Source organism: Mustela lutreola, chromosome 2, assembly GCF_030435805.1.
Source record: "Mustela lutreola isolate mMusLut2 chromosome 2, mMusLut2.pri, whole genome shotgun sequence".
In the NCBI taxonomy this organism is placed as follows: Eukaryota; Metazoa; Chordata; class Mammalia; order Carnivora; family Mustelidae; genus Mustela; species Mustela lutreola.
The window spans coordinates 6,546,017-6,558,168 of NC_081291.1; the positions used below are offsets into that span (position 1 = coordinate 6,546,017).

At 38.7% G+C, this 12,152-nt stretch overlaps 1 protein-coding gene across 1 annotated transcript; it reads right to left on the reverse strand.

The window, feature by feature from the left end:
* Positions 1–8,062: 8,062 nt before the first annotated feature.
* On the reverse strand, positions 8,063–9,016 carry LOC131823083 (olfactory receptor 7G2-like). Its single transcript, XM_059159066.1, has one exon. The coding sequence runs from the start codon at positions 8,996–8,998 to the stop codon at positions 8,063–8,065; it is 936 nt and encodes a 311-aa protein (XP_059015049.1). The 5' UTR covers positions 8,999–9,016.
* Between the last annotated feature and the right edge of the window lie 3,136 nt (positions 9,017–12,152).

Genomic DNA, 12,152 nt, shown 5'->3' on the forward strand with positions numbered 1-12,152 from the left:
GTAAAATTTACAAGTCTTAGCAACAAAGAGAAAATCCAGAAAGCAGCCCAGGACAAGAAGTCTGTAGCATACAATGGTAAAAGTATTAGATTGGCAACAAACTTATCCACAGAGAGTTGGTAGCCCAGAAAGAACTGGCATGATATATTCAGAGCACAAAACAAGAAAAACAGACAGTCAAGAATACTATATCCAGCTAGGCTGTCATTGAAAATAGAAGGAGAGATAAAAAGCTTCCAGGACAAGACAAACCGTAACTGACTCTTAATCTCACAAAACAAACTGAGGGTTGCTGGGGGGTGGGGTTATGGACATTGGGGAGGGTGTGTGCTATGGTGAGTGCTGTGAAGTGTGCAAACCTAGTGATTCACAGACCTGTACCCCTGGGGATAAAAATATATTATATGTTTATAAAAAATTTTAAAAATTTAAATAAAAAGCTTCCAGAACAAACAAAAACGAAAAGAATTTGTAAACACAAAACCAGCTCTACAGGAAATATTGAAAGGGGTCCTCTAAGCAAAGAGAGACCCTAAAAGTAGTAGATCAGAAAGGAACAGAGACAATATACAGTAACAGTCACCTTATAGGCAGTACAATGGCACTAAAATTCATATCTCTCAATAGTTAACCTGAATGTAAATGGGCTAAATGTGCCAATCAAAAGACACAGGGTATCAGAATGGATAAAAAAACAAGAACCATCAATATGCTGTCTACAAGAAACTCATTTCAGACCCAAAGAAATCTCCAGATTTAAAGTAAGAGGGTGGAAAACAATTTACCATGCTAATGGACATCAAAAGAAAGCTGGAGTGGCAATTCTTATATCAGATCGATTAGATTTTAAGCCAAAGACTATAATAAGAGATGAGGAAGGACACTATATCATACTCAAAGGGTCTGTCCAACAAGAAGATCTAACAATTTTAAATATCTATGCCCCTAATATGGGAGCAGCCAACTACATAAAACAATTAATAACTAAATCAAAGAAACACATCAACAATCATACAATAATAGTAGGGGACTTTAACACTCTCCTCACTGAAATGGACAGATCATCCAAGCAAAAGATCAACAAGGAAATAAAGGCCTTAAATGACACACTGGACAAGATGGACATCACAGATATATTCAGAACATTCCATCCCAAAGCAACAGTATACACATTCTTCTCTAGTGCACATGGAAAATTTTCCAGAATAGATCACATCCTGGGTCATAAATCAGGTCTCAACTGGTATCAAAAAATTGGGATCATTCCCTGCATATTTTCAGACCACAATGCTCTGAGGCTAGAACTCAATCACAAGAGGAAATTTGGAAAGAATCCAAATACATGGAAACTAAAGAGCATCCTTCTAAAGAATGAATGGGTCAAACAGGAAATTAAAGAAGAACTGAAAAAAATTCATGGAAACAAATGATAGTGAAAACATAATGGTTCAAAATCTGCGGGACATAGCAAAGGCAGTCCTGAGAGGAAAATATACAATGGTACAATCCTTTCTCAAGAAACAAGAAAGGTCTCAAGTATGCAACCTAACCCTACACTTTCTAGAGAAAGAACAACAAAGAAAGCCTAAACCCAGCAGGAGAGGAGAAATAATAAAGATAAGAGCAGAAATCAATGAAACAGAAACCAAAAAAAAAAAAAAAAAAAAAAAAAACCAATAGAACAAATCAATGAAAGTAGGAGCTGGTTCTTTGAAAGAATTAATAAGATTGATAAACCTCTGGCCAGACTTAAAAAAGAAAATAGAAAGGGCCCAAATAAATAAAATCATGAATTAAAAGAGGAGAGATCACAATCAACACCAAAGAAAAACAAACAACTGTAAGAACACATTATGAGCAACTCTACACCAGCAATTTTGACAATCTGGAAGGAATGGATGCATTCCTAGGACATATAAACTACCAAAACTGAACCAGGAAAAAAACAGAAAACCTTAACAGACCCATAACCAGTAAGGAGATTGAAACAGTCATCAAAAATCTTCCAACAAACAAGACCCCAGGGCCAGATGGCTTCCCAGGGGAATTCTACCAAACATTTAAAGAAGAATTAATACCTATTCTCTTGAAACTCTTCTAAAACATAGAAATGGAAGGAAAACTTCCAAACTAATTTTGAGGCCAGATCACCTTGATCCCAAAACCAGACAAGGATCCCATCAAAAAAGATAATTACAGACCAATATCCTTGATGAACACAGATGCAAAAATTCTCACCAAAATACTAGCCAATAGGATCCAACAGTATATTAAAAGGATTATTCACCACGACCAAGTGGGATTTATTCCAGGGCTGCAAGGTTGGTTTAACATCTGCAGATCAATCAATGTGATACAATACATTAATAAAGAAAGAACAGGAACCATATGATAGTCTCAATAGATGCTGAAAAAGCATCTGACAAAGTACAGCATCCCTTCCTGACCAAAACTCTGCAAAGGGTAGGGATAGAGAGTACATACTTCAATATCATCAAAGCCATCTATGAAAAACCCACTGCAAGTATCATTTTCAATGGAGAAAAACTGAGAGCTTTTCCACTAAGGTCAGGAACACGGCAGGGGATGTCCACTATCACCACTACTATTCAACATAGTACTAGAAGTCCTAGCCTCAGCAATCAGACAACAGAAAGAAAATAAAGGCATCCAAATTGGCAAAAAGTCAAACTATCACTCTTTGCAGATGATATGATATTATATGTGGAAAACCCAAAATACTCCACTCCAAATCTGCTAGAACTCACACAGGAATTCAGTAAAGTGTCAAGATATAAAATCAATGCACAGAAATCAGTTGCATTTCTATACAACAACAATAGGACAGAAAAAAAGAGAAATTAAGGAGTCAATCCCATTTACAATTGAACCCAAAACCTCAGCCACAGCAACTTCTGTCTAGACACACTGCCAAAGGCAAGGGAAGCAAGGGCAAAAATGAACTACTGGGACTTGCATCAAGATCAAAAGCTTTTGCACAGCAAAGGTAACAATCAAAAGACAACAGGGAGAATGGGAGAAGATATTTACAAATGATACATCAGACAAAGGGCTAGTATCCAAAGAACTTATCAAACTCAACATGCAAAGAACAAACAATCTAATCAAGAAATGGGCAGAAGACATGAACAGATATTTCTGCAAAGAAGACATCCAAATGGGGGCACCTGGGTAGCTCAGTGGGTTAAGCCTCTGCCTTCAGCTCAGGCCATAATCTCAGGGTCCTGGGATCGAGGCCCTCTTGATGCTCTCTGCTCAGCATGGAGCCTGCTTCCCCCTCTCTCTCTACCTACTTGTGATATCTCTGTGTCAAATAAGTAAATAAAATATTTTTAAATGATTTTATTTATTTGAGAGAGACAGAATGAGAGAGAGCATGAGATGGGGGGAGGGTCAGAGGAAGCAGCAGACTCTGCAGAGGAGAGCCCCATGCGGGACTCGATCCTGGGAGTCCAGGATCATGACCTGAGCCCAAGGCAGTCGCTTAACTGACTGAGCGACCCAGGCACCCCTAAAGTATTTTTTTTTAAAAAGGAGGTGAACCATTAGAGACTATGGACTCTGAAAAACAATCTGAGGGTTTTGAAGGGGCGGGGGGGGGGGCGGGTGGAGGGTTGGGGTACCAGGTGGTGGGTATTATAGAGGGCACGGATTGCATGGAGCACTAGGTGTGGTGCAAAAATAATGAATACTGTTATGCTGAAAATAAATAAAAAATAAATTAAAAAAAAAAAAGACGAGGAAGACATCCAAATGGCCAACAGGCCCATGAAAAAGTGCTCAATATCATCAGAATCAGAGAAATCCAAATCAAAACCACAATGAGATACCACCTCACACTAGTCAGAATGCCTAAAATGGCTAAAATTAACAAGCCAGGAAAAAATGGACGTTTTCTTTTCTCCCAAGGATAGGGAGAAAGGGGAACCCTCCTACACTGTCGGTGGGAATGCAAGCTGGTGCAGCCACTCTGGAAAACAGTATGGAGGTACCTCAAAAAGTTGAAAATAGAGTTATCCTATGACCTAGCAATTGCACTACTGGGTATTTACCTCAAACATAAAAATGGACTTATCTGAAGGGGCACATGCCTCCCAATGTTTATAGCAGCAATGTCCACAATAGCCAAACTGCAGAAAGATCATAGATTTCCATCAACAGATGAATGGATAAAGATGTGGTGTGTATATACATATATATATATATATATATATATATATATATATATATATATATATATAATACAGCCATCAAAAATGAAATCTTGCTGTTTGCTATGATATGGATGGAACTAGAAGGTTTTATGCTAAGTGAAATAAGTCAATCAGAGAAAGACAATTATCATATGACCTTGATGATATGTGGAATTTGAGAAAGACAGTAGAGAATCATAGGGGAAGGTAGGAAAAATGAAACAAGATGAAACTAGAGAGGGAGACAAATCATAAGAAACTCTACATCTCAGGAAACAAACAGGGTTGCTGGAGTGGAGGGTGGTGGGAGGGATGGGGTGGCTAGGTCATGGACACTGGGGAGGTTATGTGCTATGGTGAGCTTTTTCTAAATTAATTTATTTATTTTCAGCATAACAGTATTCATTATTTTTTCACCACACCCAGTGATCCATGCAATCCGTGCCCTTTATAATACCCACCACCTGGTACCCCAACCTCCCACCCCCTGCCACTTCTTTGAACTGTGTAAGACAGATGAATCACAGACCTGTACCCCTGAAACAAATAATACACTATATATTAATAAGAAATATTTTTAACTATTTATGGTAATGAATGTTACCTAGATTTATTGTGGTTATCATTTTGCAATATATACATATATCAAATCATTGTATTGTATACCTGAAATTAAAGCAATGTTTTATGCCAATTACACCTCAGTTTAAAATATTAAAGATAGAACTACCACATGACCCTGTAATTCCACTTCTGGGTGTATATGCAGAGGAAGCAAAATCAGTATCTTAAAGTGGTATCTGCTCTCATGTGTTAATTTCAGCATTATTCACAATAACCAAGATATATAAATAACCTAAGTGTCCATTGACAGATGAATAGATAGAGAAAATTTGGTGTATATATGATGCACTATTATTCTGCCATAAAAATACAAAGAAATTCTGCCATTTTGACAATAGCTCAGAAGAAAAACCATAAACATAGTTAACAGAGAATAAAATAAATGGCCCATAAATATATGAAAAAGCACTCAATCTCAGAGATAATAAGGAAAATCCCAAATAATGAAATAATTTTATGTTCGCTAGATTGTCAGTATAAATGAAAATGTGCTAGTGGTAATATCGATCACCAGGAATTTTGATAAGCATGTTAAATTATTCAACCACTTAGGGAAAGTCTTTAGGAATATCCAGAGGATTGACTCATTTCACTTAGCACAATACCCTCTAGTTCCATCCACATCATTGCAAATGGAAATATTTCATTCTTTTTTATGGCTGAGTAATATTCCTGTGTCTGTGTGTGTACACCATACCTTCTTTATCCATTCATCTGTCAATGGACACTTGGGCTCTTTCCATAGTTTGTCTATTTTTATATTGCTGCTGTAAACATCAGGGTGCATGTCCCCTTTCAAATCAGTATTTTTTTTTAAAGATTTTATTTATTTATTTGTCAGGGACAGAGGGAGAGTGAGTGAGCAAGCACAGGCAGACAGAGAAGCAGGCAGAGGCAGAGGGAGAAGCAGGCTCCCTGCCGAGCAAGGAGCCCGATGTGGGACTCGATCCCAGGACGCTGGGATCATGACCTGAGCAGAAGGCAGCTGCTTAACCAACTGAGCCACCCAGGCGTCCCTCAAATCAGTATTTTTGTATTGCTGCATCATAGGGTATTCTATTTTTAACTTTTGAGGAACCATATGTTTTCACTCATATGAGGAATTTAAGAAAGAAAACAGATGAACATAGTGGAAGGGAAGGAAAAATACAGTAAGATGAAAGCAAAGAGGAAGACAAACCATAAGGGACTCTTAACTCTAGAAATCAAACTGAAGGTTGCTAGAAGGGAGGTGGGTGGCAGGCTGGGGTAACTGGGTGATAGGCATTAAGGATGGCACTTGATTAAATGAGCACTGGGTGTCATATACAACTGGTGAATTACTAAATTCTACATCTGAACCTAATAATACAGTGTATGTTAACCAAACTGAATTTTAAAAAATAATTTTAAAGAAATATCTTAAGGACACTAGGTATACTCATATACACAGTAATTCTAGCCTAAGTATAAAACATTCTTTTCACCATGAAATATATGATAAATTTATAAATGAAGAAAAGTAACAACCAAAATATCTTTCAGCCTCACAAGAATACCAATCTCATAATGTCTCCATATGTAATATAATAGAGAACAGTGAAAATAAAATGAATTACTGCTAAAACCAACACTTTTGAACCTCAAAAGCACAAAGATGGAAAAACAATCAAGACACAAAATGTATGCATTAAAATTTAATTTTTAACTTGTTGAAAAATAAGAAATTTTACCAACTGGATAGGGATACATATAGGTGATACCAACATTGGATCCCACCACCCATTTTAGAGGGCAAATGTGATCAAATACTGGCAACCTCACAGGATTCACCCTAACAGAAGAACATCGAACAAAATGATAAATACAAAGTTTGGTATAGTGTTGGTTACCAGGGAGAGGGAGGGTAATGTGGCTGGGACACCAAAAAATGGATTGGCTATGGCACTGCTTTATTTCTTCACCTGGGTGAAAGGTATGTGTTTTACTATGCTACTATTTTTTTAAACCATAGATACATTTTATATACTACTTTGTAAGCATTTTAACAAGAGAACTTGTTAGGAAAGTTTTCATATTCCAGATTCTAAATACATCCTTCCACAGATTTCCTCCATATGTTGCAAACATCTGGACCATAAGGGGAGCCAGACCTAGGAGAAAGCCACCACATGGAGGAATTAATGAAGCCTTACTGTCCCGTTCTTGTATATCTCTACTGCTGAAGTCTTTGCAATGAAAGAGAACTCTTTTTTTTTTTTTACAGCTTTACAGAGGTATAATTAGCACAACTGTATAAAGTTAAGGTGTATAATGTGATGACTCAATTTATATATGCACCATGCACTGAATGCAACAAGAAAGCTAACTAACACATCCATTACCTCATAACCCTCTTTATGTTTTGAGCATTGTAGAGTCAGAATTTCTTTTCCTTATTACAACCAAAGACCTTCTCACTGGTAAAATTTAATTAACTCCTAACATGCCAAACCACTAAGAAAGTCTAATAATACCATTTTATATGTCCTGGAATTGAATGTAGTGGTTGCTGATGTTGCCCAACACAGGTACACATTCCAGTGACTGGAATTAGTGATTACTGAATCAAGGTGTAAAATCTCAGCACCTGGGGGTGCCTGGGTGGCTCAGTGGGTTAAAGCCTCTGCCTTTGGCTCAGACCGTGATTCCAGGGTCCTGGGTTGGAGCCCCGAGTCAGGCTCTCTGCTCAGCAGGGAGCCTGCTTCCCTTCCTCTCTCTGCCTGCCTCTCTGCCTACTTGTGATCTCTGTCTGTCAAATAAATAAATAAATCTTAAAAAAAAAATCTCAGCACCTGGCCTCCTAGTAGTTTCAACACCGGAGTGTGATTCTCATGACATGACCCTAGAATCAGGTAGACTCACAACATCCTCATTTAAATTCTTTCCCTGTTATGTCCACCTTATCCCACTTCTCTTCTGAAAACAAACCTCACAAAATCACTACTACAAGAACCCCTGACTCTGGTTCTGCTTTTAGGGACTCTGACTCAGAAACTGAGATTAGAGATTCGAAACCACTTGCTAAACACCACATTGCTGGATAAAGTGCAAATTAGTTTTCCACATCAAATTAAAATGCACATGGCCATTATGCGATCTTGTAATTTCAGAAGTTGATGATTCAAGAATCAGATATTCTGCCTCATTATGTATTTTTGTCACTTTGACTCATTCTAGAAACCAGTCCAATGCCAATGACACAATCACAGAAGAGGTGTCCTACTTGTAAGTTTCTTCAAGGCTCCCTTCATGTCCCTGTTCCTCAGGCTGTAGATGAAGGGGTTCATCATCTGAGGGACCACAGAGTACATCACTGAGGCCACTGCAGTGTTTCTGGAAGAGTTAGTGAAAGCAGAACTAATGTACACCCCCAAACCTGTCCCATAGAACAAAGACACAACTGACAGGTGAGACCCACAGGTGGAAAAAGCTTTATACTTTCCACCTGCTGATGGAATTCTCAAAACAGAGGACACTATCTGAGTGTAAGAGAAAATGATTCCACACAGAGGAATACCACCAAATATGCTCGTTGCAAAATATATCAGGATGTTATTGATGAGGGTATCAGAACATGCAAGCTGGATGACCTGAACAACTTCACAAAAGAAGAGAGGGATTTCAAGGTCTGTGCAGAAGGTCAGCTGTAACACCATCAGACTGTGCATCAGGGCATCCACAATGCTAAAGGAGAAGGAGAGTAGAACCAGCAGGCTACAGAGGCGGGAGTTCATAATGACTGTGTACCTCAGTGGATGACAAATGGCCACATAGCGGTCATAGGCCATTACTGCAAGAAGAAAACTTTCCAAACCACCAAAAACCAGGATAGAGTAGATCTGTGTGAGGCAGCCTGCATAAGTGATGCTCTGAATCTGTGCCTGGATGTTCACCAGCATCTTTGGGACAGTGGTTGTGCTTAAGCAGATGTCAGTAAAGGACAGGTTGGAGAGGAAGAAGTACATGGGGGTATGGAGGTGGGAGTCCGAGATGACAGCCAGGATCATGAGCAGGTTTCCCAGGATGGTGACCAGGTATATGGACAGAAACAGAATGAAGAGGAAGGGCTTCAATTCTGGGTCCTCTGTCACTTCCATAAGAAGGAATTCTGAAACCCCTGTTTTGTTTCTGAGTTCCATGATGTTGATGAATCTGACAGAGAAGGTGGAGTGACAGCACAATCAAATATGTATTTTCTAGATGAGCAGGAGAAGCACCACCAGAGACAAACACTGTCCTGGGATGGGATGGAGACCAGTAAAGAGGGACAAGAAGTAGGTGCCCTCAGGATGCCTGGGTGGCTCATTCAGTTAAGTGCCTCCCTTTGGCTCAGGACATGATCCCAGGGTCCTGAGATCAAGTCCCACATCAGGCTCCCTGTTCAGCAGGGTGTCTGCTTCTCCCTGTGCCTTGCTGCTCCCCACTGCTTCTGCTCTGTAGCACTCTCTCTCTCTCTCTGAAATATAAAATCTTTAAAAAAAGAAGTAGGTGCCTTCTGTATGTAGTTATTCTGTTCCTTTAACAAAAGCCTGGGGGCGCCTGGGTGGCTCAGTGGGTTAAGCCGCTGCCTTCGGCTCAGGTCATGATCTCAGGTCCTCGGATCGAGTCCCGCATCGGGCTCTCTGCTCACCAGGGAGCCTGCTTCCTCCTCTCTCTCTCTCTGCCTGCCTCTCTGCCTACTCGTGATCTCTCTCTGTCAAATAAATAAATAAAAAATAAAAAAAAAAAATAACAAAAGCCTGAAGCTGATACAGCAGAGTGTCATCCACATTAATTTCCAAAAAGGCCAAGAGATGGCCTTTTTTTTTTTTTAAAAATACACTATATATACTGTTCTGGTTACTTGAAACATTTGGTAATTTTATAAAGAGAAACAGACTGGGGATGCAGCTGAAGACTCATCTGGCTCAGGAGGCAAGCAACTGAGATAATACGTAAGTATGTCAAGAACCAGGAATATTTTATTGATGTACAATACACATAATAAAAATATACCATCTACAAATCTAAACAAACAAAAAAAAAGAACTAGGAATGGGAAGATGAAGTGAAATTTACTAAACTTCCTGCCTCCCACAACCACCAGATTGCAAGTAAATGTCGGATAATTTTATAACAGCCATCCTGTTTTATAAAAATGTATTTCTACCCAGTAGGAAAATGGTCCTGGCAATAGTGTGTATAGTACAGTATGATATTAGTAAATCAGTAGTACTTGAGATTGGGGTAAAGTACAAGAAAACATGTGAAGAAGATGACATGCAGGAGGACCCTGGTGACATGGTTCTAATCATTTGATGCATGAAGTCTTCACAGCTTCCTCCGGATGGAACTGTAATAATATATCTACCCTCATTTCCAAACATTGACTAATGGACATCAGATTACCTGGTGGCCATCGTAGAATGATTCGACATTTTCTCTGAATGTACCAAATGGAAGATCAATACTCAGGAAGGGCAGAAAGACTGAGTAACCCTCAGGCTCCAGGGCAAGAAGGATCATCTATGAAATGAGGCTCAGGTGTACTACTTCTTTTCTGGAGAAGAACTGTTAAAGCAAGTGGTCACAGACAGACTGCAGTGTCTGTATCCCTAGAGGTTCAACTTCCAGAGCTCCTCATTAGCCAAGCAATTTTATTGTCATTGTGATCCAGGGCAGTGCAAATCCTTCAAGGCCAAGACTCCAGAGGGAGGAATTCGGGATGACTGCTTTTCTGATTCTGAGGCTGGGTATATACCATTCACTATATAGTATGTATAAATAAATGGGAAAAAAATCTTAAAATGTATATGGAATCACAAAAGACTCCAAGGAGTCAAAGCAATCTTGAACAAGAAAAACAAAGTAGGAGGCAATACACTTCCTTATATCAAGCTACATATGAAAACTATAGTAATCATAACAGTATAATACTGGCATAAAAGAGGGTGCCTGGGTGGCTCAGTGGGTTAAAGCCTCTGCCTTTGGCTTGGGTCATGATCTCATGGTCCTGCAATCAAGCCCCACATCGAGCCCCTGATGACTCTCTGCTCAGCAGGGAGTCTGCTTCCTCCCCTCTCTCTCTCTGCCTGCTTGTGATCTCTGTCTGTCAAATAAATAAATAAAATTTAAAAAAATACTGGCATAAAAGCAGACACAGAGCCCAATGGAATGGAATAGTGAGTCAAAAAATAAACTGACACATATATAGTTAACTAATCTTTTACAAGGGTTCCAAGAATATTCAATAGGGAAGAGGTAGTCTCTTCAACAAATGGTATTAATAAAACTCAATGGGGAGCCTGCTTCTCCCTCTCCCTGCCCCCACTCATCCCCTCTCTCTCCCTTTCTCTCTCTCTCCTCAAATAAATAAAACCTTAAAAAAAAGGAAAAGAAAAGAAAACTGGGTATCTACATGCACAGGAATGAAATTGGATACATATCTTACACGATACCAAAAAAAAAAAAAAACCAATTATGAAGTCATATAGTATTTGTCTTTCTCAGTCTGATATATTTCACTTAGCTTCATACCCTCTAGATCCATCCATGTTGTCTCAAATGGCACAATATCATCCTTTTTATGGTTGCCTAATATTCCATTGTATATGTATACCAAATCTTCCTTATCTTTTCTCATCTATTGATGGATGAGGAGGAGTGGGAGCTATGGGCTTCCAGTAATGAAATGAATAGGTAATGGGAATAAAAGGCACAGCATAGGGAATACAGTCAATGATACTGTAATAGCAATGTGTCGGGATAGGTGCCAGCTACACTTGTTGTGAACACAGCATAATGTAAAAACTTGTTGAATCAGCATGTTGTATGCCTGAAACTAACGTAGCACTGTGTGTCAACCTTACTCAAATACAAAAAGAAAAAGAAAAACAGCGAGATAGATATTTAAAAATCAACTTGAATGGATTAAAGACTTAAACAGAAGATCTAAAATCATAAAACTCCTAGGATAAAACATAAGGAAAAAACTCCTTAACATGGTCTTGGCAATGTGTTTTTGGTATGACAGGAAAAGCACAGACAACATAAGAAAAAAAAATAAACAACTTGGACACATTGTACTAAAAACTTTGCACAGCATAAAGAAAGAAACAACAACATGAAAAGACAACCTACAAAATTGGATAAATATTTGCAAACCACACATCTGATGAGGAGCTAATATCCAAACTAAGAGCAAAAAAAATAAATAGCAACCCCATTTAAAAAAAATGATGAAAGAAACTAAAAAGACATTTCTCCAAAGAAACATACTAATGGCCAACAAACATATGAAAAGATGTTCAAAAT

Excerpts from the sequence above, each read along its gene's own strand:
- LOC131823083 (XM_059159066.1), bottom strand. The coding sequence starts at position 8,998 with ATGGAACTCAGAAACAAAACAGGGGTTTCAGAATTCCTTCTTATGGAA.